Genomic DNA, 27644 nt, shown 5'->3' on the forward strand with positions numbered 1-27644 from the left:
CTTGCATGAACATAATTTCCCAAACGTAATACTGCAAATGATCCTAAATCAGCATAACATCAAGCACTATGTTTGCTTTTCTTGACAGCTCAATTCTCTGATTTTTTTGCGGTAATTTTTACAAAGTATGAAAATAATGATTTGTGTAGTTAATGTTAAAGGTGAAGTATGTAATTTTTTGGATGTTAAAACCAGTAGCGGCTTGTCAATAGAGGGTGCTGGGGCGCCGCCCCCATCAAAATTCCAGAAATATACATGTATACAAAAACTGGCTTTAAAATAATTATCACCAGCCGCCACTGGTTAAAACCCATTTTAACATGCAATTAATTATAAGTCAGTCATTCAAAGGTTGTTTTCCCCAAAATGTATAAACACTGTGATGCTTTCATACCATTGCTCTACATCCTAGGCTTAACCATCTCAGAGGACAGAGGAAGTGTTTGAGAAACTCAAAATTTTTTGAGAAACTCATTAAGTTCATTTGGTGTCATGAATGGTGCAGAAATTACATAATTCATTTTTAAACAGCCAGACTAAACCCAGGAAGCAGATATAGTATTTACACATTACTCAAATTGCAAACCAATATCTGTCAAATCTCTTAAATACTATCTTTTGTGCTTTATGTACAAATGTTAAAAGTCTTTTATACATCATTTCATCATTTCAGTGAAGGTTGAATCACAACAAATCTAATTTCCAAGAAATCTAATGTTAAGCACATATATGTGTATTCTGTTTTTCTTTAAAGCTGAGCTCTCTTTTGCATCAGTTCTGCTCTCAGGGCCGGCAGTTCTGTGGCAGCTTGCTTTCTCAACTAGACAAATAAAGAAAAATAAATTAATAAAGTGCTGAAACTAACAATAGAATTAACCAGGACATGTCTCTTTAGTATACCTTGATCTCTGTAGCCAGTTTCATTTTAGCATCATCCACTTGTTTCCTCAGATTATCAATTTCACTGCACTCCGTCATAATCTGGATTACCAGATCATTCTGTAAATACAAACCACAATGTTTTTGCTTTAATTGATCAAAATATTAACCCTCTATGGGACTAATTATGAAATCACAGCTGCTAATATATATATATATATATATATATATATATATATATATATATATATATACACAATTAATCTACATTTGACCTTTGACCTTTTTTTTTTAGGATGCTGTCATCTATAACTGCCATTGTCCGGGTAAAATGTTAAATGCATTTTCACTCTCTGAAAAGTAGCGAAAAGGTCGTAGTGTTCCAAAAAAAAAACATTAAATAGCTTTATTAACATTCCATTTCATCTTGTGCTACTATATTTCATCTGGAACTCACATGTGAAAATGTCAAAAACTTGACAAATTTAAATGCAATTTCACTGCCTGGAAAGTAGTGAAACCATGTCTTAGTGTTTCAAAACACATAAAAAAATCTTTAACATTGTTTCTTTCTTGGAATTTTAAATCAATGATTATAGCACAAATGAAAATCAACAAGACTCTTCTTTTTCAGTGTAGCCCACACGTAACTCGATTTTGACCTGTAGTATGGATCACATCTTCCAAACTGGCATAGGATAATGTACCAAAATCCCTTTGGGCTTCCACAATCTATGACGTGCTGTATATTCTTCATCTCTGCCATCACTCTCACTGCTTCTATCCTGCTTGATCTTCAACTCTTTCCTTTCTAACTACGAAGACCATATTTTCTGATGCACTGCCGTCACTATCATCAATACTTTCTGGAAAAGGTACAGCTTTTTCTCTCTATCTTCTATAAAACTTACTAACATCAACCTAAAACAAAAGCAAAAAGGCTATTGCCTGCCAGTAATGAACAATTGTGCCGGCTACACAGAAAATATTTATCCCCTAGAAGTACTTTTTTACAAAATGTGCATTAAAAATTTCCCAACACTTTAGAAATCACATTTGGATGTAACAAAAAAAAAAAAAAAAAAGGATATGTAGGCCTATTTCCAATAAAATGAACTCACAATGGAGCCTTGACAGCATGTCACCTTCACTTCCTTGTTGCCAAAAATGCACATGCACAAATATTTTAATTTTATTGGCTGAAAGGGATGTCATATGATAATACTAAAATGTAATTTCATTGGTGGAATATTACTTTATTTTAAATGCAATTTCTTTTCTCTGCATCATTTATAAATGACGATACACCATCGAGGGTTAAAATAAGAAAGAAATTGACAATTTCTTCCCTGTTGAGGAGTTTTACAAATGAAGAATGATTTAGTCAGTATAAGAGTAAGAAAATGTTTAATCTACCTTCAACTTTGTGCTTGATTGTTTCTTTGCTTGCATTTGTCGTTTTGCACCATCTCTGGCTTGGAGTTGTTGTAGCATTTTACTGTAAAAGGTGTGAAGTTCCAGTTGTAGACTCTTTAGTGTATCCTCCAGAAGTGTTGTTGCCTTCTTAGTGTCAAAATATTGCCTCTTCCACCTGTCACGTGCTTTAGAGGCAAACAAAAAAGAATAATTTATACACCCTAACCTAACTTAACACCCATTTCACAAACATGGAATCTGACAGATTTAAAGGACAACTCCAGTGAAAAATGAACCTTGGGGTAATTAACACATGGTTACCGAGTCGATCGTTCCCTGGGGTGCGTTTTCATGAAAACCGAATATAAAGTGTTTTATCTCTAAAAACAGATTAGCTCATAACACTAGTATATGGGGCAGAGAGTAAGTAAAAATAAATCGCTAGTTAATACCACTAACAAGGCTCAAAATAGCCTCACACTAACACGGTAGCATAATGAGGGTCCCTACATACAAAACGAAGCATGGAGAACTTTGTAAGTGTACAGACAGTTTAATAAGAAGATACTTTATAAAGCCAGTACATTACGCATTTACAGGCAGGATCCATCTTGGAAAACAGTATCGACTAGTCGAGCCACGAACGCCCTGCTACATTAGATTTCACAAACGTAATTCCTATCGACCAGCTCACGTAGCAGGGCGTTCGTGGCTCGATTAATCGAGTCTGTTTTCCAAGATGCCCGCTGCCTGTAAACGCGTAATGTACTGTCTTTATAAAGTATCTTCTTATTAAACTGTCTGTACACTTACAACGCTCTCAATGCTTCGGTTTGCATGTAGGGACCCTCATTATGCTACCGTGTTAGTGTGAGGCTATTTTGAGCCTTGTTAGTGGTATTAACTTGCGATTTGTTTTTACTTACTCTGTGCCCCATATACTAGTGTTATGAGCTAATCTGTTTTTATAAAAAAAACTCTTTACATTCGATTATCATGAAAACGCACCCCAGGGAACGATCGACTCGGTAACCATGTGTTAATTACCCCAAGGTTAATTTTTCACTGGAGTTGTCCTTTAAGAGAGATTGCAATCCTAAAATACCTTCTACGAAGACAGAAAGATCATTGAATATGTAACACATTTTGGTTACACTCTATTTTGATGGTTCCCTTTAGACATTTTGTTGACTATAAGAAAATTACCACCTACATGTTAACTAACTTATGTAGAATGTCTGTTCCGGGGACCAATACAATTATTTGTTAGCAGACAGTCAACTAATACTCTGACCGGTAGTTGACATGAAGTTGCAAAGTTACTTCTAGTTAGTAGAATGTCTAAAGTGGACTATCAAAATAAAGTGTTATTGACTGTCCAGCTCTCAGACTCAAAGTTTTAGTTATAAAGATTATATTCCTTGCATAATTTTGACACGTGCAATTATAATGCCACAAAATTCCCAAATCTATTGCTGCTCAAAAGCCTGTTAGTGATGATCATGACAATGTAACCAAGATATAATTTCCCCCACCTTCATGATGGATATGGAAGAGTGGTTCCCTTTCGATTCGGTTCACTCGCATTGTGTCAGATTTGATCTGATGCTTGTGGGGAAAACCCCTCTTTTCTCTGTATCCTGAAGCCTGGTTGGTTCACGTCACAGACAAATGGCATTTCAGCCTGCCAGAAAGGGCGGGGTTCACTTCCTATATTAGTCACACAGAAACGCAGATGGTCAGAATCTTTCTCCTTCAGCGCGAAGATCCGCTCTTCTCGCCTATTCTCACCGTGGAAACTCGCAGCGGAACAACAGCGCTGACAGCTTAGGCGCCCTTAAGCCCAGAAATGGTCTATTTTCTCAAGCTGGTACTTAGCTCGGAAATTAGACCCCACTAATTGCGAGATGTCAGTGTCAGTGTCAGTGTCAGTTCTCACATTTCTGCAGGAACTGCTGGATGCCAGGCACTCCCCCCTCCACACTCCAAAGTGTATGTGGCAGCTATTGCAGCAATTCATGCCCCGATGTCTGACCTATCGATTGGGTTAAGTTTCTCATTGGGGCTAAAAGGTTGAAACCTCCCCACCCTTGTTCGGTCCTGTTGTGGGACCTCTCCACAGTGCTAAGGGCACTTCGAGGCCCTCCTTTTGAACTACTCGAGTCAGCTGACCATGTAATGGTTACTTAGTGCATTTACAGTAATTCGAGGTACAATGAGAACTGAGCATGTGCGTAGAGAGTGTGTCTGTAATAGATGTGAAATGTGAGCAGGAGAAGAGATAACCGCTCTACTGACTTTTGTACTCTTTCTTTGAGCATGTGCGTAGAGAGTGTGTCTGTAATAGATGTGAAATGTGAGCAGGAGAAGAGATAACCGCTCTACTGACTTTTGTACTCTTTCTTTTATTTCCTTTTCTATTTGTGACCTGATTTGAATGTTTATTTGTATCCTTTTCCTCACTCAATCCCCATGTATGCGGATGAGTGTGACGTTAATTCATTTTATTAAACCCGGGGAAAATACGCAATCTCTCGTCTCTCGTGCATCTTTTCCTCCGACACCACATATTGTTTTTCTATCTGGGCAACAACACATCTCAACTTTGCCTTATAACCTTCGGTCAGTCTTGCTTAAGACTGCTTTCCAGGCCCTCCTTGCTTCAAGGTCCTCCTTTTGAGCCACTCGAGTCAGCTGACCTTTGGTCACTCTCGCTTAAGACTGCCCTCCTACTGGCTTTAGCATCAGTCAAGTGAGTTGGAGATCTGCAGGCGCTATCTGTGGAACCTTCCTGCCTTGGGTTCGGTCCTAATGACAGTAAAGTGGTCCTTAGGCCGAGGAAAAGTTATGTGCCAAGAGTGCTTTCTACCCCGTCCATAACGCAGGTGATAGCGCTGTTGGCTCTTCCATTGCAGAAAACGAACAGGCACCTCATAAACTCTATCCCTTAAGGGTCCTCAGAGTGTATAATGAGCGCTCTGGCCAGTTTCGGCAATCAGAGCAGCTATTTGTCAGCATTGGGGGCCGCACTAAAGGGCTGCTGGTTTCAAAGCAAAGACTTAACAGATGGATTGTGGATGCAATATCACTGACTTACAAGTCTGTAGACTTGTTTTGCCCCTTAGGAGTGAGGCCCAACTCCACTAGAAGTATGGTCTCTTCTTGGGTGTGGTCCAGCGGAGTCTATATCGCAGATATCTGTGCGGCGGCTGGCTGGTCCTCACTGTCTACTTTCATCAGATTTTACAACCTGAACAACTTTCAAACATGAGTGTTATCAGTCTGAAATACTTATTTATTATGTAGCAGGCTCAGACTGTGGTCTGAGCCTCTCTTTATACAGCTGATCGAGGGGCCCTCAGTTTGAGCGCCTCTAAACTGTCAGCTCGCAGAGCGACTTCCGTTCTGCTTTTGTAGCGAGGCACTATTGTATTAAGTTCCCCATAAGTGCGAATGAACCGTATCGAAAGGGAATGTTATGGTTACTCACGTAACCCTGGTTCCCTGAGATAGCGGGAATGAGCATTGCGCAAGTGCTACTACGCTGCCCAGCAAGTCATGCAAGACGCTCATCCGTCGAAAGATTCTGACAGACGGCGTTTCTGTGTGACTAATATAGGCAGTCAACCCCCCATTTCTGGCTGGCTGAAATGCCATTTGTCTTTGCAGTTATAAAGACTTACAGTACTTACAGACGTGAAGCAATCAGGCTTTAGGATTTTGAGAAAACAGAAGTTTTCCTCAAGGCTGTCCATTGTTCACAACAATATTTAAAGCACCCCCACCATCGCATCATTGATTCATCTCCTTCTGTGGTCAACCTCTCAGAATCATAGAAGACCTTTTAATTATTATTGTTAGAGTACATGACTGAAATCCATGGCAGAGTAGCAAGGGAGAAACCAAGAAAGACACAATCAAAGGTTGTCATCATGCTTTTCCAGGTGCTGAGGCCAAACAAGTTTCACAAGATTAAAAAGATAAAAAATGTCTGCACTCTAAAAATATACAAACAATTCATAAGAACTTTACAGCAACAGACAAGAACATTGATGGTAGTATGATAGTTTGGGGATGTTTTAAAACAATCCCAGGACAATTTGTAACTATTTTATGCTTGGCGAATCTCATTTGTACCACACTGACAGTTAGTTTTAGGGATGGGGTTAGAGGTGTACCTTCACACTTTTTTTTTCTAAAAATCGTATGTTTTGTTACGCATCTCCGAATACAAATTCATATGAAATCGCCACCTGATAAAAGTAAAATTTTCTCATGAGATCAGATTGGATGTTTTGCTGCATTAGGACCTGGATGCCTTTTCATCTTTGAAAGAACTATGAATTTAGGGATGAGAGAATGATGAATGTGTCAGAGAATTATCTGGAGAATATTAGCAATTTGTCTGTGAACCGAAGCTAAGCAGAAAGACAATGACAACGTTAAAGATACAGTTCTTGAACATTTCATATGATAGTTGAGAAGTGTGTAATTGTAGAGGGCATTATACCTTGGTTCCTTCGATGTCTGTTAAAAGCTAAAAGCTCTCTGCCCTTTTCCAAAAGTTCTTGCCTTGTTTGTTCAAGCCCCTTCCTTTGCTCTTTGAGTAGCTTGATTTCCTTTATCAGCTCATTGTCTGAAAGCATAAAAAATTTGAATATGGTATTCAAGAACAAGAATGGCACCATTTGTTAGTAACTGTTCATGTCTTACTAGTGGTAGTTTGTTGTGTATAAAATTCCATGGAATAGACAGACACTGCAGAACTACTCTCTGGGAGTGGAGAGGTTGGCCTACTCATAAGAACCTGTGAAAACACATAAAATCCACACTGAAAGCTTCTTACAACAATGTCCAGAACACACTGTTCAACCGCCAGCTGCGTGAGGAATTTTACTCAGCCAATAAACCTCATGGTGTCTTAATGAGGGTATGTTACTTCCTGTTTTGTCTAGAAGACCTCTACTAAACTCTCTACAGGAATAGTGGTCTGGGTGAAATTCTGAAACTACAACACTGCATTCTGTACAAAACTTGAATGACTTGAACGATGCTCTATTGGTTTTATCAAATGTAATATGAGAAAAAATAAAGATTATCTCTTACCACATCATCTGTTTTTTCTTCACTTGATTTCAGTGTCAGAGACCTATTCAATTTCCTAAATGTATAACATAGGGTAAAGGTAACTAAATATTCGATTATAGAGCTAATCCTTTTAATATTTATTACCAATAAATAGTTAACTATTAAACGTATTTAACAATGACAGAAGCCAAAAGAATCAGGTTACCTTGCCAGTCCATGAGAATCCACAAATGGCTCTGGAGCTCCAGAGTTCCTGTTGTTTCTTTTAAAAACAAATTTCTTTTGTGCAGTTGTATCCATTTCTACTTGAAAAAAGCCACCCTGTTTAGCAAGATGTCTGTCTGCATTGAACAGAAATGAATAACCTGACATAAGTACCCAATAATGTTTAAGTAAAAATTTAAGTATTGTGTACATTATATAAAATGTTTTGTCACAATCTTATTGCAATTCTTAACTCTTTTACGTTTTGATTAATTGTTGGTTAATTCATATGAATTTGTACAATCTCATTTGTACGGTTTCGTACAATCTGCTTATGCCCCATGTGACAGGTAGGGTTCATAAACATAATAATCATAAAACAATTTTATGACTCAAATCATAAAAAATCACTACCTCGTTACATAGTTTAGTTTTCCCGTGAGATCAGGTTGGTTTTGTCAGGAAACTTGCACTACACATGAATGAACATTAAGAAAATTATTTTTATTAAATGATTATTATTCTCCCTTACTGGACACACCAGTTCAGCTCAGGCCATAGAGTAACTACTGCAATAACTACTAACTGGTTTGTAACAAACTACTTTTTTCGGCAGCACCATTTGTTCTTAAGGCAGAACATAGCAAGTAAAGTAAAATAAAGGTCTCCATAAGGTAATGCGTAGTCACATTATATGACATTTATCCAATCTGCAATGTACATCTGTTATGCTCATCTTTGGTAGCTCCTTTAAAGGCATATTTAGTGAAACAGCTTTATTATTGATGCAATTCAATCAATCTGCTATTTTATTCAAACAGTTAACTCCTGTTATGCGACTTCTGTAAATATTTAGTAATAAATAGAGTTGCGTTTCAAGTTTTATGGTGCAATCAAAAAATATTTAGTAGTGCTAGTGCTTTTTTTAATGCATTTTTGCAGTTCATTTACATGACAATGGCGTTTTGGGGGCCTGAAAACACAAAGTGCGGGTTTCAAAGTGCAAGTTTTTTTTTTTTTTTTTATATACCGTTATCATCTCTGTGGAAACTACAAAAAACTGTGATGTCATGCACGTGTATTATGTGTTCAGTCTACAGGCGCATAGTGTTTCTTTACCATTACTGGCCTGGCATGCATAATACAGTATTTTTTGTCATTTTTGTGGATTCATGTGAACGGGGACCGTTTTGACAATATTTGTAACTTTTCAAAGATGCAAAGGAAAAACTCTTCCGTTTTTAGTACATCGTTGCCATGTAAACACCCTTAAGGTGATGATACACATGGCAACTTTTTGAGCAATGTTGCTGGGCAATCTTGCAGAGCGATTGTTGCTAGGGCACTTTCCCATTGAAAATGCTGGGCAATACATTTCTATCTGGATAATTTAGATTGGTCGTGGGCCTGTCCCTGTGTCTCATCTGGTTGCCCATTGATGACAACATTGCCCAGCAACATTGCTCAAAAAGTTGCCCTGTGTATCATCACCTTTATTGTTCCTTAAAAAATGAGGCTTGTAACTTAGTAGTTAATTATCAAGAGTGCACCTGTACTTATATTCTTAGTGTATTCATACCGAGGTGTTTGTTTACAGGTTCCATCTGATCTTGTGATCTTGTTAGATGAGGAGTGTCAGTGGATTCTGCATCTTCATCATTCTCGTTTTCCTCTGCATCCTGCATTAGGACAGATTGCTGAGGTCCTTTATTGATTGAGGGGAATTTAATAGGCTCTTTTATCATGCCAGGTGCACATGTTGGTCTTGGCAAATCGTGACTGTAATGGTCACTTTTGCTTATTAAAGTATCAGGGGTCAGAGAGCTCGAGCAAAGGCCACTGTCATTCTCTACCACAGGTAAAAGGTAGAGCTCAGGAAAAGGAGCCTAATGGGGTCATGGAAAGAAGACAGAAATCATGCATAAATCGGATGATTACCACAAATAAAATTTAACTTTATATCACAAGTAGGCCTACTTACAAATGGTGGAGTAAAGGATTTTACTGTCAGTTCTCCCTCTTGTCTGAATTTAACCTGAGATCAAATTACAGGAGTTGTGACAGTTTATTTGAACTTTATTCTGCTTCACAATGAAAACTATGCATCTGTCTACATAGCATATTCACATTTTGCAATTGTTGATTGCCTGTATTGAGAGTGAAGTATTTAAATTTTGTCCTGTGTCCTATGTACTTTGTACTCAAACTTTTAACCACCAACATCATCATCATCATTACACTTTGTGCTTAATGTGGTGTACTGTAAATAACTCCAACATGCTTACAGTAATTTGAGCTTATTTTCATCTAAATAACAAAATACAGAAATGATAGCTACTCACCAGCGCCAAACTTCTGCCAACACATTTTAAAAAAACATATCGCTCTGTGATCCTGTCCAGCCCAAGAAATAATCCAAGATCAGATCTGAGATCAGACAGACTCACATCTGAATCCACTCTGAAACAAAAAGCACTGAGATCAGACAGACTTACAATATGTATAAACTGAGCAGGGGAGATCAGCATTGGGTTAGAATTATTATTATGTCTTTATTTGTGGATCAAAATCTATTTATTTGGAAATATTTAATAATTCTAATCTATAGTTTAGAACTTAGTTGTCACAATATTTAGTTGTCATCCAAGTGGATGCTGCACACTGGTGGTGGTTGAGGAGAGATCCCCTGATATGATTGTAAAGCGCTTTGGGTGTACAGTAGTACACATGAAAGCGCTATATAAAATATAAATGCCCGATTCTAATATATATATGTATATATATATATATATATATATATATATATATATATATATATATATATATATATAGCCTATATATTCAGAAGTGATTTTTTTTTTTTTACATTACTTTTAAACACAAGTTCAACACTTTCTTTAATTAGACCATTTGTGAATTTGGTTCTGCAAATAAAAATACACTAGACAGTAGGCTACAGACAAGAATCAAAATGATGGTGGGAGATTTTAACCGAAGCTGAACTGTGTTCTAAGGACAAGGGTATTTTTCATAAATATCAGGTAGGTTGTCACAAATATGGTTTATATTATTCTTAAAATTTTCTGCTGTTTGAAACAATGATTTGGTATGTTGCCTTTTACATTTTTGCTGTTTAATGACTGATTTAGGCAAGATAAATAACACATAATTATTAGGGCCTATAATATATAAATTAAATACAATTCACAAATGTAAAAGGTGACACCTGTAGCCGCAGACTCTAGACAAAATAACTGACCTGATAAATCCAGCTGAGATGAAAGTGTCCACAGCTTCAGCAGAAACTTTATTCAACCTCCGATCAAACTGATCATCGGGTACAAAAAACACATGCAGCTCCACACGCTTCATTAGAAATAAAACAAAAATAAAAAATCACACACTACAAAAACCCCAATACATGCAAGTGGAATTAGTTGCTGAAATTACATAAATCATACAGTCAAATCTAGTTTTATTTATAGAACATACCTCTGTGATTTCAGTCCGCTTGCCAGTAAACTCGCTCATAGTCACATTTATTTATCTCATGATGATTTCATTGAGAATGTACTGCGTGTAGTGGGTGTGTGAAGTGCTAAGTAACGGTATCTTGAGTACCAGGTACCAGGGTGAACGTAACACTCATAAACCCCCCAGAGCTTCAGTGTACAGGACATTGTGTGAACGCTACATATTAACACGTGTAGCCTACTGTTATAGCCCATATTATATTCATCCGAAAAACGAAATAATAATGATAGTAAATTAAACCGTTTTATAATATATTATTATTAATTATAGTATAAAGAACGTTATTTCGCTTTTATATCACTCTGCTTGTGTGTTTGCAGCCTTTTCAGACAGACTACCAGTCTGCAGTTACACTTTTACGCCACTAGTTGGCGACAAGTGACTGCCAGAATGTATTAGTGTGATTGGTATATTTACCAAAATGGGAAGTTTTTTTCTAGATACTAGATGTGAAAAATATTGGTATAAGTGCCCTGAAATGCTAATTGCTTAAAAATGGGAGGGGAAAAATAAAAATAAAGACGTATATCTGGCCCACTGTTCATGACAGTATCATATTATGTAAGACCTGGGGCCAGTTGCATAAACAGCCATTATGTTAAGACTGTGTTTTAAGACTAGTATGACCAACTATCAGGTAGGTAGGGGAAATCAATCTTACTTTTCGGTATCAAATTAGACCAATCTACGTGGGTTTTTTTATTGTAACTAACATAAACAATTGATGACTAACCTGTGAGACTATTCTTAGCAGTTTATACATTAGGCCTCAGATTTGTTAATTCACACTCATACACTTTCCTTAATATCTTTATATTTGTTATTCTTATGTAGATCTGTGAATCAAGGTCTATGTTTGTTTCTACAAAATTGCTTTATGTGTTCTGTATGTTTGATTTGAACTTTTGTGTTTTTGTGTGTGTAGATTATGATTTATTTTTTGGTTTGTGTACATGCATGATATTATACTTATTTTAATTTACAATATATTAAGATTTTGTATAGATTTAACAGAAAATGTTCAAATACACGACTTGAATGAATGAATAAATACACCGGCAAGTGTGTAGGACTTAATTTTTTGTTAATTTACATAACTTTATAACTATAACACCAAATCGCTCAACAACTGTCTCTGAAGACTTGCATTCAATCTTTCTTTATAAAAAGTTTACTTTTTTTTTTAAAGTGCAAAAACTTGAAAACTCACTAAACCATTTCTTTATTTCAAATTGAGAAGTCTACAATGACAGCTTAGTTTTAAAATTGTCCAAGTTAATTTGATCATATCTGAAAGTATTGTGTGTATGCCAAATGAAGTTTTGCAAAATTAAGACAGAGCAAGATAACAGTCTTAGTTACCTGAAATTTCACAAACACCACAAATTACCTGTCTTTATAACCCACCTTTTTTATATATATACTTGAGTAAAGGAAGTATTTACTACAGTTTTAAACAGGCCTTAATTTGTCATGCCTCGACACAATATCAAGTATCTTTCTGTCCAGTCAGGTTATAATATTCTAATGCAAAAAATACAAGTCAATATAATACAGAAAATACACAGCTTGTGTTTCAATAACACTTTATATTTCGTTTCATAATGTAAGGGTGTTTTTTTGATAGATATTTATGAAATGTCAACACGGTTATCCTGCATTTCTAGTATGTCCCTCAAAGATGGAATTTTCTTCTGCAGGAGTCCATTTCATGGCGCTGAAACATAGTAAGAAAGAGTTAATTCTGCATGACAGCCAAAAAAAGAGATAATGGACAAATTACACCACATTTAAATAACCTTCTTCTTAAATGTTAGATTTTAGATAAAAGTAAGTTAGATTTTGAACTTACTTTGTGAACCCATTCATATTCCCCGAACTTTGAATCAAAGGTTCCTTTCTGTAAGGAGCGAAGTTTAAGAGTGAAGCGAGGTCCTAGTTCTTGTATGCCCACTCTTTTTTCATTCTTGAAGATGTACCTGAACGATACACATGAGTTTATTCAGTCATGTAGAAAATATTTTTAACCTGTTAATGAATGTAAAATATAAGCACTCTAAATAGCAGTCTATATATTCTGTCAGTCTCTATTTTTACTACAATGTATTCATATGTCTCTATTCTGTAGATCAACTTTGTATTTGAAATACATTTGATCATAACAGGCAACATAAATCTGTCTCCCCTCGTGAAAATCCTTGCACTATCAAACCTAGGTTGAGAGTATTTTTCACTGAACTAAATGGAAAATATTAGACTTTGTATATACAGCCATGGCCAAAAGTATTTGTAGGGTTTTTTTTTTTTCACGTGCTATGGTATACTGGAAAACAATGATAAGCATTTCATAAGTTTTAAAGACTTTTATTGGCAAAAAAATTCAATTTATGCATTATTTACAATGTTGACCCTTCTTCATAAGCTCTGCAATTGACATGCTGAATATCAGCTTGTGGGTAAAATCCAGATGGCTATCCATTCTTGCCACATATATACACATACATATATATACACACACATATATATATATATATATATATATATATATATATATATATAAATACATACAGTGAGGAAAATAAGTATTTGAACACCCTGCTATTTTGCAAGTTCTCCCACTTGGAAATCATGGAGGGGTCTGAAATTGTCATCGTAGGTGCATGTCCACTGTGAGAGACATAATCTAAAAAAAAAAATCCAGAAATCACAATATATGATATTTTTACTATTTATTTGTATGATACAGCTGCAAATAAGTATTTGAACACCTGTCTATCAGCTAGAATTCTGACCCTCAAAGACCTGTTAGGCTATGTTCACACTTAGCGTCTTTTTTCAAACTGCCAGCGTCTGTTCTACATTATAACCCTATGGAGTGAACCGTTTTTTCAAAAAAGTCCTGAGCGCTTTTTTAGACGCCACCGCCGGCGTCTTTTTCAGCAGCTCAGAGCGTCTTTTTAAGTTGAAAAAAGTTCAACTTTTCTGAAAAGAACGCCCTACGTCAAGCGCCTTTTTGACAGCTGACCAATGACAAGCGAGAAGCGAGACCTGTCGTTTCCATAACAACAAGAACAACTGTCTGTCGTGCACCCACAAACGTCATTGTGAACCGACATTCTCCTCCCCGTTAACTTCAAAAGCCAACGCAAGAACCAACTTTCTCTTTCTCGACATTTTTTGCATCACACAGCACTAGGCTACTGTTGCAGCTGTTGTTATAGCAACAAAAGACGCGCTCGGCTGCTATTTGTAACCGAACGCTGCCAGCATTTTTTTTGCTAAAAAAACGCCGTTGTCAACTTTTTCTTGTCAAAAAAGACGCTAAGTGTGAACATAGCCTTAGTCTGCCTTTAAAATGTCCACCTCCACTCCATTTATTATCCTAAATTAGATGCACCTGTTTGAGGTCGTTAGCTGCATAAAGACACCTGTCCACCCCATACAATCAGTAAGAATCCAACTACTAACATGGCCAAGACCAAAGAGCTGTCCAAAGACACTAGAGACAAAATTGTACACCTCCACAAGGCTGGAAAGGGCTACGGGGAAATTGCCAAGCAGCTTGGTGAAAAAAGGTCCACTGTTGGAGCAATCATTAGAAAATGGAAGAAGCTAAACATGACTGTCAATCTCCCTCGGACTGGGGCTCCATGCAAGATCTCACCTCGTGGGGTCTCAATGATCCTAAGAAAGGTGAGAAATCAGCCCAGAACTACATGGGAGGAGCTAGTCAATGACCTGAAAAGAGCTGGGACCACCGTTTCCAAGGTTACTGTTGGTAATACACTAAGACGTCATGGTTTGAAATCATGCATGGCACGGAAGGTTCCCCTGCTTAAACCAGCACATGTCAAGGCCCGTCTTAAGTTTGCCAATGACCATTTGGATGATCCAGAGGAGTCATGGGAGAAAGTCATGTGGTCAGATGAGACCAAAATAGAACTTTTTGGTCATAATTCCACTAAACGTGTTTGGAGGAAGAAGAATGATGAGTACCATCCCAAGAACACCATCCCTACTGTGAAGCATGGGGGTGGTAGCATCATGCTTTGGGGGTGTTTTTCTGCACATGGGACAGGGCGACTGCACTGTATTAAGGAGAGGATGACCGGGGCCATGTATTGCGAGATTTTGGGGAACAACCTCCTTCCCTCAGTTAGAGCATTGAAGATGGGTCGAGGCTGGGTCTTCCTACATGACAATGACCCAAAGCACACAGCCAGGATAATCAAGGAGTGGCTCTGTAAGAAGCATATCAAGGTTCTGGCGTGGCCTAGCCAGTCTCCAGACCTAAACCCAATAGAGAATCTTTGGAGGGAGCTCAAACTCCGTGTTTCTCAGCGACAGCCCAGAAACCTGACTGATCTAGAGAAGATCTGTGTGGAGGAGTGGGCCAAAATCCCTCCTGCAGTGTGTGCAAACCTGGTGAAAAACTACAGGAAACGTTGACCTCTGTAATTGCAAACAAAGGCTACTGTGCCAAATATTAACATTGATTTTCTCAGGTGTTCAAATACTTATTTGCAGCTGTATCATACAAATAAATAGTTAAAAAATCATACATTGTGATTTCTGGATTTTTTTTTTTTTAGATTATGTCTCTCACAGTGGACATGCACCTACGATGACAATTTCAGACCCCTCCATGATTTCTAAGTGGGAGAACTTGCAAAATAGCAGGGTGTTCAAATCCTTATTTTCCTCACTGTGTATATATATATATATATATATATATATGTCCAATGCCTTTATGTCTGATGCATTTTTGTCTGAGGCCGTTTCATCTGATGCCTAATTGTACGAGACCTGACATTGTTTTTCCTGAGACGTGAAGCTTTTCAGTCTGAGGCACGATGCCGTTTTGTCCAATGAATGACTGAAGCCTTTTAGTCTGAGGCATGATGACTTTTCTTCATATGGCTGAGGTCTGAGGATGTCCTAAAATGTACACCGTACTCCTGCTGCCACTATTGAGCAAGCTCTGCACCGGTGTCGACACGATTCTGTAGCTGCATCCACAGAAGAAGAAGATGGTCCTGGCGCTTGCTGGGCACTCTGGGACATCCTGAAGCCACCTTCACTGCAGTTGAACCTCTCTCCTAGTGAGGCTGTTTCCTTCCTAGTCCAGTCCTTTGAAGGAATTGCAGGCTAGAATCCTTCTTCGCATTGAACACTAGAATAAGACGGTCTAGTAACCATGCATGACTACGTCATAGATGTATCCGCCCCCGCAGTAACGACTGGAAAATAACATCAAAATTATGGACAAGCTCAGTGCTGATTTATTTTCTGCTATTTTTATGTGAATTATAATGTCTACAAAGCTTTGCGGGGAAGGATACACTTTAGGGCTGCACGATTAATCGAAATGAAACCGCACACGATTTAGCTAAGGCTGCGATTATTTTATGCGCAGCTTGTCAGTGCGGTGTGGCTGATTGGTGGTAAATGCAGCTCCATCTGAAAGCCAGAGGGCGCTCTCGCACGAACACTCCAACTATGCCCCCCAGAATGGGCATCATACTATCGCTGTAGCTCAATAAACAAAAGATTGAGTCACTTTGATGGATTAAACATGACTAATAAATACACGACTACCTAATTCTGTGTAAGAAGCCACATCATCTCACCGAAGCTCAACTGTCGTTATGAAGTGAGTTTGGAGTAAAAACATGTTATTAAATTTTGACTTTTTTTGGACGAGGTTCATAAATGCTTCTCATGTTTGAAAAGATGTTTGACGCGTTTTGCCTTTTCAAATGCACGTTATAAGCGACTCAAACTCGCAGTGCTTTCAGATGGAGCAGCGTTTACTACTGATCACAGAGTCGCTCTTCACTGACAAGCTGCGCATCAATTTTTTTATTGCAGCCTTTGCGATTTCATAATCGTAATAAGCGCAATTTCATGTTAATTGCAATTAATCGTGCAGCCCAAATACACTTGAAACATACTTCAAAACAGGCCGAATGAAGGACGCAAAATTAAGGCTGCTTTCAAAAAATCCTTTACATGGAGACGTCTGGAGCTTGATGACGTGGCAGCCGAGATATACAGCCTTACTAGGACGCAGCCTTCAGTTTGAGAAGCACTCGATAGCTGCACGTCTTTCTTTGGAGGTAACCATTGCTAACAAGAACACAACGACTGGAAGCATTTCTTCTCCCCTTTTATAGCAATCAGTCTGCTCTTATACTCCAATCAGAATGATAGTGTTTTTAAATGACTAATACTTGTTCACATTTTCCAAGGTGCTGATGATGTGATTAGTGAAATGATGTTAGCTGGTAATTTTGTGCCAGGGCCAACAATTTGGGTTTTTGTGATTTATTTTTATTTATTTTTTTGGCCAATGAAGCTTTTTGAAATTATTTAAAATACCTCTGATCACTCTGCACAATAATCTAGAAACAATGTGTATCAAACACCACAACAAACGAAGCTGCAAACTTGAAAAACGCAACATTTATGTTGTAACATTTATACATAATACTTTTGGCCATGACTGTAAGCTTTATGGATTACACAGCATCATTTTCATTTACCTTCAAACTATTCAAATGAGAGAACATTTACCTGTGAAACCTGAAAAAGATGAAGTCTCTCTGATTGTGAAATGTGGCGACCTGACGGCCCACAAACTGTGGATCATGAGGAAATAGAGCAGCAAACAGCCGGCCGATGGAGTGACCGAGTCTAGTAGTAAAGTTGTTGAGGATGACTTCTGGGACGTGTTCTGTTGGGCTCTTACCTTTTCTCTAGTGAGGAAAAACAGAAAAGGTTAAGGACAGTGCTGTGCACCTTTCAGAACTGATAAAAATGCATAAAACTAACTCATTTCCTAAATTTGATTTGATTTAGCAAATAGGATGCAGAACTGTAATTGATTTTTTTTTTTTTTTTTTTTTTTTACGGAAGGAAATTCTAAGAAATGTACAGTTTTTATTAATACATTTAATATTTTAGTATTAATTACCCATAAAATCTTATACACACAACACATTAACTATTACCAGAAACAAATTTTGGGGATTTTTTTATACTCACTGATTGTATTAGCAGCTACAAAAATATTGGATATTAGAAGAACACCTCATTTCCCAGAATGCTGAATTACCTTTCAAAATTAATTAAATCTTACATTTTGTGATGCTCTATGGCAAAATTTCTAATGGCTTTTAATCAGTTTGATACTACTGAACTTTAACTATATTAACTAAGAAATAAAGTCTAACCAAACAAGTGTTCAATATATAGTGTCACAGGAATCAGTCCTGTAACCCAGAAAAGAGTTAGCATTTTTGAATTTCTGGTCCTATGTTCCAAAAGTCAATGGGTTTTTTGAATAGGTTTTGGTTAAAATGCTTGAAATAAGGTCTGTGGTTAACACACAAGCTCACAATATTTTATTCCATGACATAAAACACAACCAGTAATACGGAGGACCAAATTACTCAAATGAAAATTCAATAATGAGTTCAATAAAATAAATTAAATGTACCACTTTATTCTGAAAAAAATCAAATAATTAATTATAATAATAATAAAATAAATCTATTTATTTGGTAAAATTCCATGAACATTTATTGTTCAATATTTCACAATATCCTCTTTCACACACTATTAACTGTTTAATATCTTTTTTATTATCTTTAATTGTTTTAATATCTAAAATGTGCTTTTTCAAAAAGCCGTTTTTCATAATAATAAGCTTAATTTACAAATGACGCCTATTTGAAGAATCATGTATTTTACTGGGTACATTTAAACACCATCATGCCGAACAAGAAAACGCATCTACTTACTAAATCCATTTTACAGCCTGGTTGTGTGTAAATCACGTTAATGAAGACTATTCTCATCAAAATTTCTAAATTGTATATTTTAAAAATAGATTAAAAGATTTTTACTTCTGTCAATTGCAGATATGCTTTGAAATTCATAATAGTTGTTTATTTGTGAAGGTATGATGAAGAAAATGTGTAAAAATCTAACTTTTGTTAGTCGCAAAGCTTCTTTTCTGCAATTTTCCAAAAGTCAATGGAAAAATCCTAACCAGAGTGATGCCAACTTCCAAGTTGAACTACATAAATATGTCATCCCTGCAACACTCTATACATATTAGTGGAATTATGTTGCATCATAAAAAATGGACCAGCAAAATTCCTTGTGTGACTATTGAATTTCTTAGAATTAAAAGTAATAAACAGAGCAATTCCAAGAGGGTCATCACTCCATCAGTGCACAGGCCCTAAAAAAGAAAATCACTCACCTTCATTTCCTTGCGAAGACGAACACTACTGAGTTTGAAATGTGCAGTTGGCCCGTCAGGAAGGTGACAGAGAACCAAACCGTCTGTGACACTTTAAGTAAGGGAAAATCTTTGTGTAGAATTCAGCGAGCGTTTCTCATTACCTCATTAAGCAGACAATACAACCAAATCTCACAGATCTAAGTGGTCATATAAAGAAGTCTGAACAAAGGATACTTGGCACCTTTCTGTCCTCATTGATCACTATCAGATAAGTGAAACCTCTAGATACACACTGTGGAATGACTCTCTTCAATGCCAGACCTCTTCTGTAGTAGACATGTGCATGTGGGATTACTGTTGCCAGATGATCACAAAACCTCACTGTCCTCTGAAATCAGGCAGACACAAACACATAAGAACAAAACGTTTGAAGGACATTCACTAACATTACTAACATCTTAGTGTGTGATGTGAGCAAGATGGCACCAGTGTGTTTGTCGGCTTGCCGTCAGCTCTGTCAACTTCTACCTGTCCGATTTGTGCTATGTTTGTTTGTGTAACTTGGCACTCATGCTATGCTGGCGCTGTTCTGTTGCTGCTACATGGTCATATGATCAGCAGACTTTTCTGGATCTTAGAAACGCACTGGTGACCCATATAAGTGGGTCTCCTGTTCCTTACGACAGATGTCACCCTCCGTTTACCTACCCCACCGCGGAGTGTGTCCTTCGGCTACCTTGCTGCATCTCTTACCGGAGGAAGCGTCGGAGGTGCCGAGGCAAACGCAGCTGTCCAGACAGACCTATGGTTAGCGAATTCTGTGGTGTAATAGATGCCCTCGGCCTTACGCAACATATAGATAAAGCTACTCATAAACTGGGACATACACTTGACCTTCTTTTATCTTAAGGTTTTACTGTTGATAATATTGTGATTGAGGAGGCCACTTTCTATGATCATAAGCCCATTATATTTTACATTACCCTCTTTAGTCCCCTGCGAACTACCAGAGCTCAGACCATCATTCTCGTCATATACACTCTCTTACTGCAGCTCAGTTTTCTGATAGTTTTCTGAGTAAAACTGTAGCATCTACTATTGCAACAGCGGCATCATCCTCTTCTAGCCCGGATTAGTTAGTTACCCTTTTCCACTCATCTTGCTCTTCCATACTTGACTATGTAGCTCCTTTAACACACACTCACCCCTAAAATCTCATTACTGGTTAGATGAGGCCACGCGCCCTCTCAGGCAGGCCTGTCGTAAAGCTAAAAGGAAATGCAAAAAGGATCATCTCACTGTCTCCTCTCAAACTTTAAATCTGCATTAGCTTCCTTCCAGGCAGCAGCAAAAAAAAGCCAGAGCAAAGCACCTCTCTGATTTGATCAGTAAACACTCAAACAAACCCAAAAGTTTTCTAATCTTTCTAAGCTTCCTCTTAATTCTAAAGTTCTGGAAAAAGCTGTTCTGCCACAGCCGATTCCCTTTCTGACCACTCACAACATACTAGAGCCTTTTCAGTCAGGTTTCAGACCCCTTCATAGCACTGAAACAGCCCTGCTCAAAGTAACCAATGATCTTCTCACACTAGATTCAGGTGATAATGCCATCCTGATATTGTTGGATCTTAGTGCCGCCTTCGACACCGTTGATCACAACATCCTCCTCACCCGCCTTGATCAGCAGGTGGGCATTTGGGAGACTGCACTACTTTGGTTCCGCTACTATCTCAAACATAGGACTTTCTCAGTGTCTATTGGCCAGTTCTGCTCATCATCTGCTCCCGTCTCATATGGGGTCCATCTTGGCTCCTATGCTCTTCAGCCTGTATATGCTCCCACTGGGTGACATCATAAGAAAGCATCTCTTTTCACCTCTATGCAGATGACTCACAGCTGTACTTGCCTCTAAAATCTAGGGACTCCATACAATCTCTCCTGGTCTGTCTCGAAGACATCCAAATTTGGATGGTTAACAACTTTCCCCAGTTAAATAGTGACAAGACAGAAGTCTTGTTTTTTGTATTATTTGTCTTTTTAGTTATTCACTGTAGGGGTGGGCGATATGGCAAAAATATCATATCACAATTTTTTTCAGGAAAATCACGATTAACGATTTTATCACGATTCTTTTTATGTTGGTTTATGTTACTATTTTGTGACTTAGCATTACAGCCAATCTAATGTCCATATTTTAAAAACAAAGCCTTAGGTAACAAAATAAAAAAATTTAAAAAATGGCAGACAGGGGCGAAGATACATATATTTGTCATTATTTTCTTTGTTATTAAATATTAAGATCAAAGATACACATTACACATACACAACTTAATATACAAATTAAATAGGCTAAACAGTGCTTTACGTTTTCAGCTACAGTATGTGTATTTAACAGTAGCATTGAAGAAAGTAATTAAATGAACAAATATGAAAATAAAACAAAACAGACTTCACTGTATAAATTATACATTGATACTTATTAAAGCTACTATTAAAGTTATCAGCCAAGAGCAGTGAGTGATTTTCTCTTTGCATTTTGTTGTTTTATTCAAATTATCATAAATTCAAATTATCATAATTTACTCTCTCAAGTTGTTTTAAACTCGAATAAGTTTCTTTCTTCTGTTGAAAATAAAAGTTATTTGGAAGAATGTGGGTAACCAAACAGTTGATATACCCCAGTGACTACCATAGTATATTTTTCTCCTATGGAAGTCAATGGAGACCAGCTAAACTGTTTTTTCAAAATATTAATATTAGAAAAATATTAGAAACTATTAGAAGGAAATTAAAACAGGTTTGGAACAACATTAGAGTGCGTAAATGATTTTTTATTTTTATTTTTGGGTGAACTATCCCTTTAAGGACAAGCGGCAGCATGTCTACTATTGCTACTGTCTCTTTAAGAGCTGCACGCGACGCGTCTAATATACACGCATTTGACAAGCAGATTTTCTCTCAATTTTCTCAAGTTTGCTTTCACTTTAGACATAACCGACTTTGTTTATGTAAACCTTGTGTGTTATTTGACAGTATTAGCACAATAAGACTCGAAAGATAACTTAGTCCAGTATCCAGGCGCTGGTAGACAGGCTTTTAGTGCATGTGAGCTTCACATGTACGCGCTGAGAAACGCACACGTTAGAACAGCGCATCAGCACGCGAATTAAATGTTTAACCGACAAGGCATTAAAGCACATGCAAATTGTGAACTTTTGTGAACTGCAGTGTCCAGTTCCGCTGCGTTAACATTTCATGTGAATATACGTCGCGTTGTTCAGTATGTTGGGACAGAGGCGCCAGAATAGATATAATGCACGATTCTACGATATTTCTTCAAAAGCAGATCGTGGAGACATTTTAATCGTCCACGATCAAAAATTGTCATATCGCACACCCCTAATTCACTGTACAGCACTTTGGTCAGTTTTATGCTGTGTGTAAATGTGCTTTATAAATTAAATGTACTTACTTACATTTCTATTCTTAAATAGTTATTTACAACAAGAGTGAATTAGAAAACAGTACAGTATACAGAAAGTTGAACTCACTCCTCTGGGCCTATCTGAAGTGGTGATGAGAACTTTGGGATTTGTCAGCCGATTGAAGTAAGCAGCGAACTCATCAGTTCCTTCATCAAAAGCCACCTGGATTTAACAAAATGCCACAAGTTACTTTCAAAATTGTAAATGATGTCTACAGAAGAAGACAGTAGGTGGAATAGGGATCATAAATCACCTCCTCATCCTCTGGGTTGACTGTAGTTTCATCATATATTCTCTGGTTTTCTATTGTCTTGGGAACTTCTTTAGGTGGAGCCTGAAATGAGAAAATACATGAAAACACCAATAAAGAAAACATAAAAAAAACAAATGGAATATTCTGACAATGACTTGCAAAAAACAGTTTCATTTGCCACATATTAATTGCAATTTTAATGCATTTGATGTGAGCAATATACCTGTTAAATATAATATATTGATAGAAATGAGAAAAGCCAAGCAAGAATCAACTGGTTCCTTTAATGAATCATTTAAAACAACTCAAAAAGGTACTGTTTGAATCAGTCTGATGAACATTGAATAAACTCACAGAGCAGTTCCTGATTATTTCTAGTGATGTCCATCTCGAATTGAAGGCAGTTGCGTATCTCAGAAAGTATTGAGCAATGTAGGCATTAACCATTAAAAATTATTGTTTTGCAGTCACTATTGAATTGTTTTGCCCATACCACAACTAAATTATCTATAGTATCATATTAATATTTAAATATTAGCTTTTAAAGTATGGTTTGAAATTAAAATACACATTTCATAAAACATTTAATTCATAGAAGAGGTATAAATCTACACAGGAATAATAATGAAATAGTGAAAGTTTTTTTATTATTTTTATAACATTCTTCAGATAGCCTAAATTATGTGGTATCATCTAAATTAACTGGTTTCACGCAAGTCAATTTAATTTGACTATATACTGACCTCACAAATTAAATCAATTTAAGAAATTTTGCAAGAATACAATAAATAGAAAAGTCTCACTGCATGCAATGAAAAATAATGCCAAGGTAAAATAGAAAAATAATAATTTGTACATAACTTTTATAAAATAATTGTTTCAAAAGTTTTTTTTTTTTAAATCACCCTTTCTTTAAAAATGTTAGTGTAATTTATATCATTAATATTCATTATAGTTCATAAGAACATTGTAACAACATTGTAACAACTTTAATTGCCCATCCCCAAGTGCAAAGAAACCGTTTTTGCAAGGAAGTGAGATTTACTTGATCATTTAATGTATGATTGAATGAATGACTGAGAACATCAAGATTTAAGAAAGCTTGTCTGATGACAGATGCTGTGAAATGCAGTCCATCAAACACAGGGTTTCTGCAGGGTTTGGTCAGTCAAATTTAAGACTTTTTAAGACCTTTTTATGACCATTATGATTGAAATTTATGACCTACACGAATTACGAAAAATCATTAAAATTCCTTTCAAAAGTTTTTTTTTTAATTGACTTTCATTGAAAGTAACAAGATGTATTATTTAAATGCCTAAAGACAGCTCCAACGCCTTCTTACCCAGTGTGCAATATGCTTGATACTGATTATTTGCAACAGGCTTGAGCCAACTACTAAACACACCATCTTTGAGCCATGGCTCGTTAAATGTACACTTTCCCATTGTGATAGACCGGGAGATTTCAGTTAGGGCTGGGCAATATGGCCAAAAACAATTATCACGATAATTGTTTTATATTAGTCAATATCGATAATTATCACGATAAATGTCAAATCTTTATTTCTTTCAAGTTTAAAGGCAGACTGTTGCTTCTAAGTGAAAGTTGTAGAAACCAGAGCTTTAATTGTGGTTTTAAACTAACTTTACTCTTTATTGTCAGAAAATATAATGACAAACACTTGCTAAAACAGGTGAACATTTCACAAATCTGAGGTAGGACATTCAAACATTTGTCATTTGTCCTTAACAAAATAAATATCTTTATTGGGAAAATAATTACTTAGTTTCTGCATGTGCTAATAGGGGCCAAGTCTTGAAACAGGTTTGTGTTGCCTAACTTTGATGGCACATATCTTCAGGAAATGTATGAAAAACAGTAGCCTAAATACATTATTAAATACTGTAAATATTCCATTAGTCCTTTAATACATTATCAGCACTAATAATATAATAAAATTCAATATGTATATCCCACATGGTGCAGTTAATATTACTAGGCTAACGTTACAGTAAATCCATGATAAATGATGGGAGATTGTAGACGGAAAAGCCTTCAGACTGTATCGTTGTGCAGAGTTTCTCCTGTTGGTCAGCGCTGTTCAATCTGCCTTTAAACTGGTTTAAATCACTGAGACAGTGTGTTCTTCGCTGAATTCAAGCACTTCTCACTGGATCTTGTGACCGAGACGATCAGAGTAAACGCATCAGTTCTATTGAGCTCGCGCTGCGCTGCCGTTTGGACTTGGAGCCGAGCGGGTAAATGGTTCGTGTGGCGCGCGTTTCAAATGAGCGTTCCGCTTTTGGCGCATTTAACCTGTGCATTTAACATTATGCCGCCAGCGCATTTTCAGGGGGAAAAAGCAATGGTAGAACCAACGAATGAACGAGCATATCAATTTAAGACGTGGCTAAATGAAATTTATGACCTTGTATGGAAAATCCGGACGTTTTTATGACTTTTTATGGCCTAAAATTCTGATTATTAAATTTAAGACGTTTTATGACTTTTTATGACTCCGCGGAAACCCTGCAAACATACCTTATCACCAAGAGCTTTTCTCTCTTTCTTCCTTTTCTTTTTCAGTTCCAACTTTAGCTGAAAGACACAAATGATAGCTTTAACATATAAGATAGGAAATTTGGGAAATTCTTAACATGTTCCAGAGCTGGCTGTGTCTCAGGCCTAGTGAGCAACATACGTAAAAGTGGTGTTTTTGGTCAAGTTTAATTATTCTTTCAAGAAAACGAATCGTTCTGGTTTACTTTTTAGGGCACCAAATGCACGTTTGTCTTTTTGGCCATCTTAAACTCTTCTTGTTTTTGATGCCCAAATGGCTGTCTGTCCTGCCAGCTCTCTAGGGCTTGAAACACAGCCAAATTGTGCGATTAATTCAATAAGAATTAATTCAGTAAGAGTAATATGTCTGTGAGATGTCACCCTTCTTTTCTGCTCCTTGAGTTTAAGGAACATCGAATGTCTGCGCTGCTTGTTTTTGATATCAGACATGCTGAATGTGGGAGGAAAACAGGCTCCTGACACTGGTTTCTCGTCTGTTACTTCACCCTCCGCCTGATCCATCTTCTCCACTGGAGCTTTGTCGGGTTTCGGCTTTCGCTTTAGGTTCTTCGTTTTCCCCTTTTTCTTAGAAACACTTTCTGAAGTTGTTAATTCGGTAGAATCCATTTTCTGTTGCTTGTGTCTTCTCTTCACGTGTGTGAGAAACTCTACTTCCGGTTCAACTGGACGTTCCTGCTGCCATGTGAGGTGATGTTGTGTTTAGCGCCTTCTAGCGGATAGTCAGATGATTGTTGAAAAAAATACTCCTTCTTCTTCTTTTTTTTATTGGCAACCGCAATAGAGAGTGCATTACTGCCATCATCAGGTAGCGCTGCGTGTTCAGCTCCTCTCCAGTTGCCACCCCAATTCCCTTTACCTCCCAATAACTCACTACTTAGCCTATTTAACCTTAAGATATTCTTTTTTTTATTTTTTTTATTTTTTATTTTTTTTTATTTATGATTTTTGACAGCTTACAACAGCATAGCACAATGAAACTTCTCTCTGCTGTGCCTTTTTTTTTAAACAACAACAACAAAAACCCCAACATAGAAGACAACATAATTAGACATTTAAGGTTAGCCAATTAAGCAGTTTAAATACCATTAAACAAAACCAACAAAAGACAAACAAAACAAAAGATAAATAACTAAAAATAAAATAATAATAAATAAAATAAAATAATGAGTTTAACAAATAGGATCAGATTTTCAGCAGTTAAGCTATCACATTTAAGACGTGGCTGATTTTTCATGACATGGTATAGTGCACATTTTGAAAGTTTCCATATATTTTAAGAATGGCTGCCATGCTTTATTAAATTTAGACAATGAACCAGTTGGAGTACATCTCATCTTTTCCATGTTTAAAAACCTCATAATGTCAGCGATCCATTGGTCATGTGTTGGGGGATGTTCCTGTTTCCACCTTAAGAGTATGAGACGCCGCGCAAGCAAAGAGGCAAAAGCTATAGCGTTTGAATAATGTTTAGTTAAAGAAATGTTAGAGGGTACTACCCCAAAAAGTGCAGTCAAAACAGAGGGAGTGAAATTAACTCTATACACCTCAGAAAAAGTGTTGAATATAGATGTCCAATATTTATTGAGATTAGGACATGTCCAGAAGGTATGTAAAAGTGAACCAATATCTGCTTTACAGCGATTACACATTGGATCACTATCTGGATAAAACTTAGCCAACTTCTCCTTAGAAATATGCAAACGATGAAGGACCTTAAATTGAAGGAGTCCATGTCTGGCGCAAATAGAGGATGAATGCACCCTCTTCAGCATAGAGTCCCAAAGATCATCTGATAAATTTATCGCCAAATCTTTTTCCCAGTGAGCTTTAATAATGGAGAGAGAAGGGGTGTGTATTTCTAACAGTAAACAATAAATTTCTTTAATCACTCCCTTCTTATGAGCATTTATATCAAGAATATTATCCAGAGGAGTTATCTCTGGCAAGTT

The 27644-nt window shown here is 36.8% G+C and overlaps 2 protein-coding genes across 2 annotated transcripts; both read right to left on the minus strand.

The window, feature by feature from the left end:
• Positions 1 to 78: 78 nt before the first annotated feature.
• spata1 (spermatogenesis associated 1) lies at positions 79 to 12182 on the minus strand. Its single transcript, XM_082156771.1, has 12 exons — positions 11080 to 12182; positions 10847 to 10953; positions 9930 to 10047; positions 9569 to 9622; positions 9167 to 9473; positions 7589 to 7724; positions 7402 to 7456; positions 7009 to 7102; positions 6806 to 6931; positions 2296 to 2480; positions 901 to 999; positions 79 to 820 (listed from the first exon to the last, which is right to left on the minus strand). The coding sequence occupies exons 1-12, from the start codon at positions 11116 to 11118 to the stop codon at positions 749 to 751; spliced, it is 1392 nt and encodes a 463-aa protein (XP_082012897.1). The 5' UTR covers positions 11119 to 12182; the 3' UTR covers positions 79 to 748.
• A 144-nt stretch (positions 12183 to 12326) lies between these two features.
• Positions 12327 to 26406, minus strand: rpf1 (ribosome production factor 1 homolog). The gene is made up of 9 exons (XM_082156785.1): positions 26056 to 26406; positions 25657 to 25713; positions 23113 to 23193; positions 22926 to 23021; positions 19610 to 19763; positions 19394 to 19476; positions 17698 to 17879; positions 12974 to 13100; positions 12327 to 12838 (listed from the first exon to the last, which is right to left on the minus strand). The coding sequence occupies exons 1-9, from the start codon at positions 26299 to 26301 to the stop codon at positions 12797 to 12799; spliced, it is 1068 nt and encodes a 355-aa protein (XP_082012911.1). The 5' UTR covers positions 26302 to 26406; the 3' UTR covers positions 12327 to 12796.
• Positions 26407 to 27644: the final 1238 nt, after the last annotated feature.

This window comes from Leuciscus leuciscus (genome assembly GCF_965113295.1).
Source record: "Leuciscus leuciscus genome assembly, chromosome: 23".
Lineage (NCBI taxonomy): Eukaryota > Metazoa > Chordata > Actinopteri > Cypriniformes > Leuciscidae > Leuciscus > Leuciscus leuciscus.

What these genes read in the sequence shown, in the direction of transcription:
- spata1 (XM_082156771.1), bottom strand. Translation starts at nt 11,118, where the DNA reads ATGAGCGAGTTTACTGGCAAGCGGACTGAAATCACAGAG. An exon ending in AATCCTTTACTCCACCATTT is followed by an intron (nt 9,474 to 9,568) that starts GTAAGTAGGCCT and finishes TGACCCCATTAG; the next exon opens with GCTCCTTTTCCTGAGCTCTA. An exon ending in GATTCTCATGGACTGGCAAG is followed by an intron (nt 7,457 to 7,588) that starts GTAACCTGATTC and finishes TTATACATTTAG; the next exon opens with GAAATTGAATAGGTCTCTGA.
- rpf1 (XM_082156785.1), bottom strand. Translation starts at nt 26,301, where the DNA reads ATGGATTCTACCGAATTAACAACTTCAGAAAGTGTTTCTAAGAAAAAG. An exon ending in TCAACCCAGAGGATGAGGAG is followed by an intron (nt 23,022 to 23,112) that starts GTGATTTATGAT and finishes TGTTAAATCCAG; the next exon opens with GTGGCTTTTGATGAAGGAAC. An exon ending in GTCTTCGCAAGGAAATGAAG is followed by an intron (nt 17,880 to 19,393) that starts GTGAGTGATTTT and finishes TTTCCTCACTAG; the next exon opens with AGAAAAGGTAAGAGCCCAAC.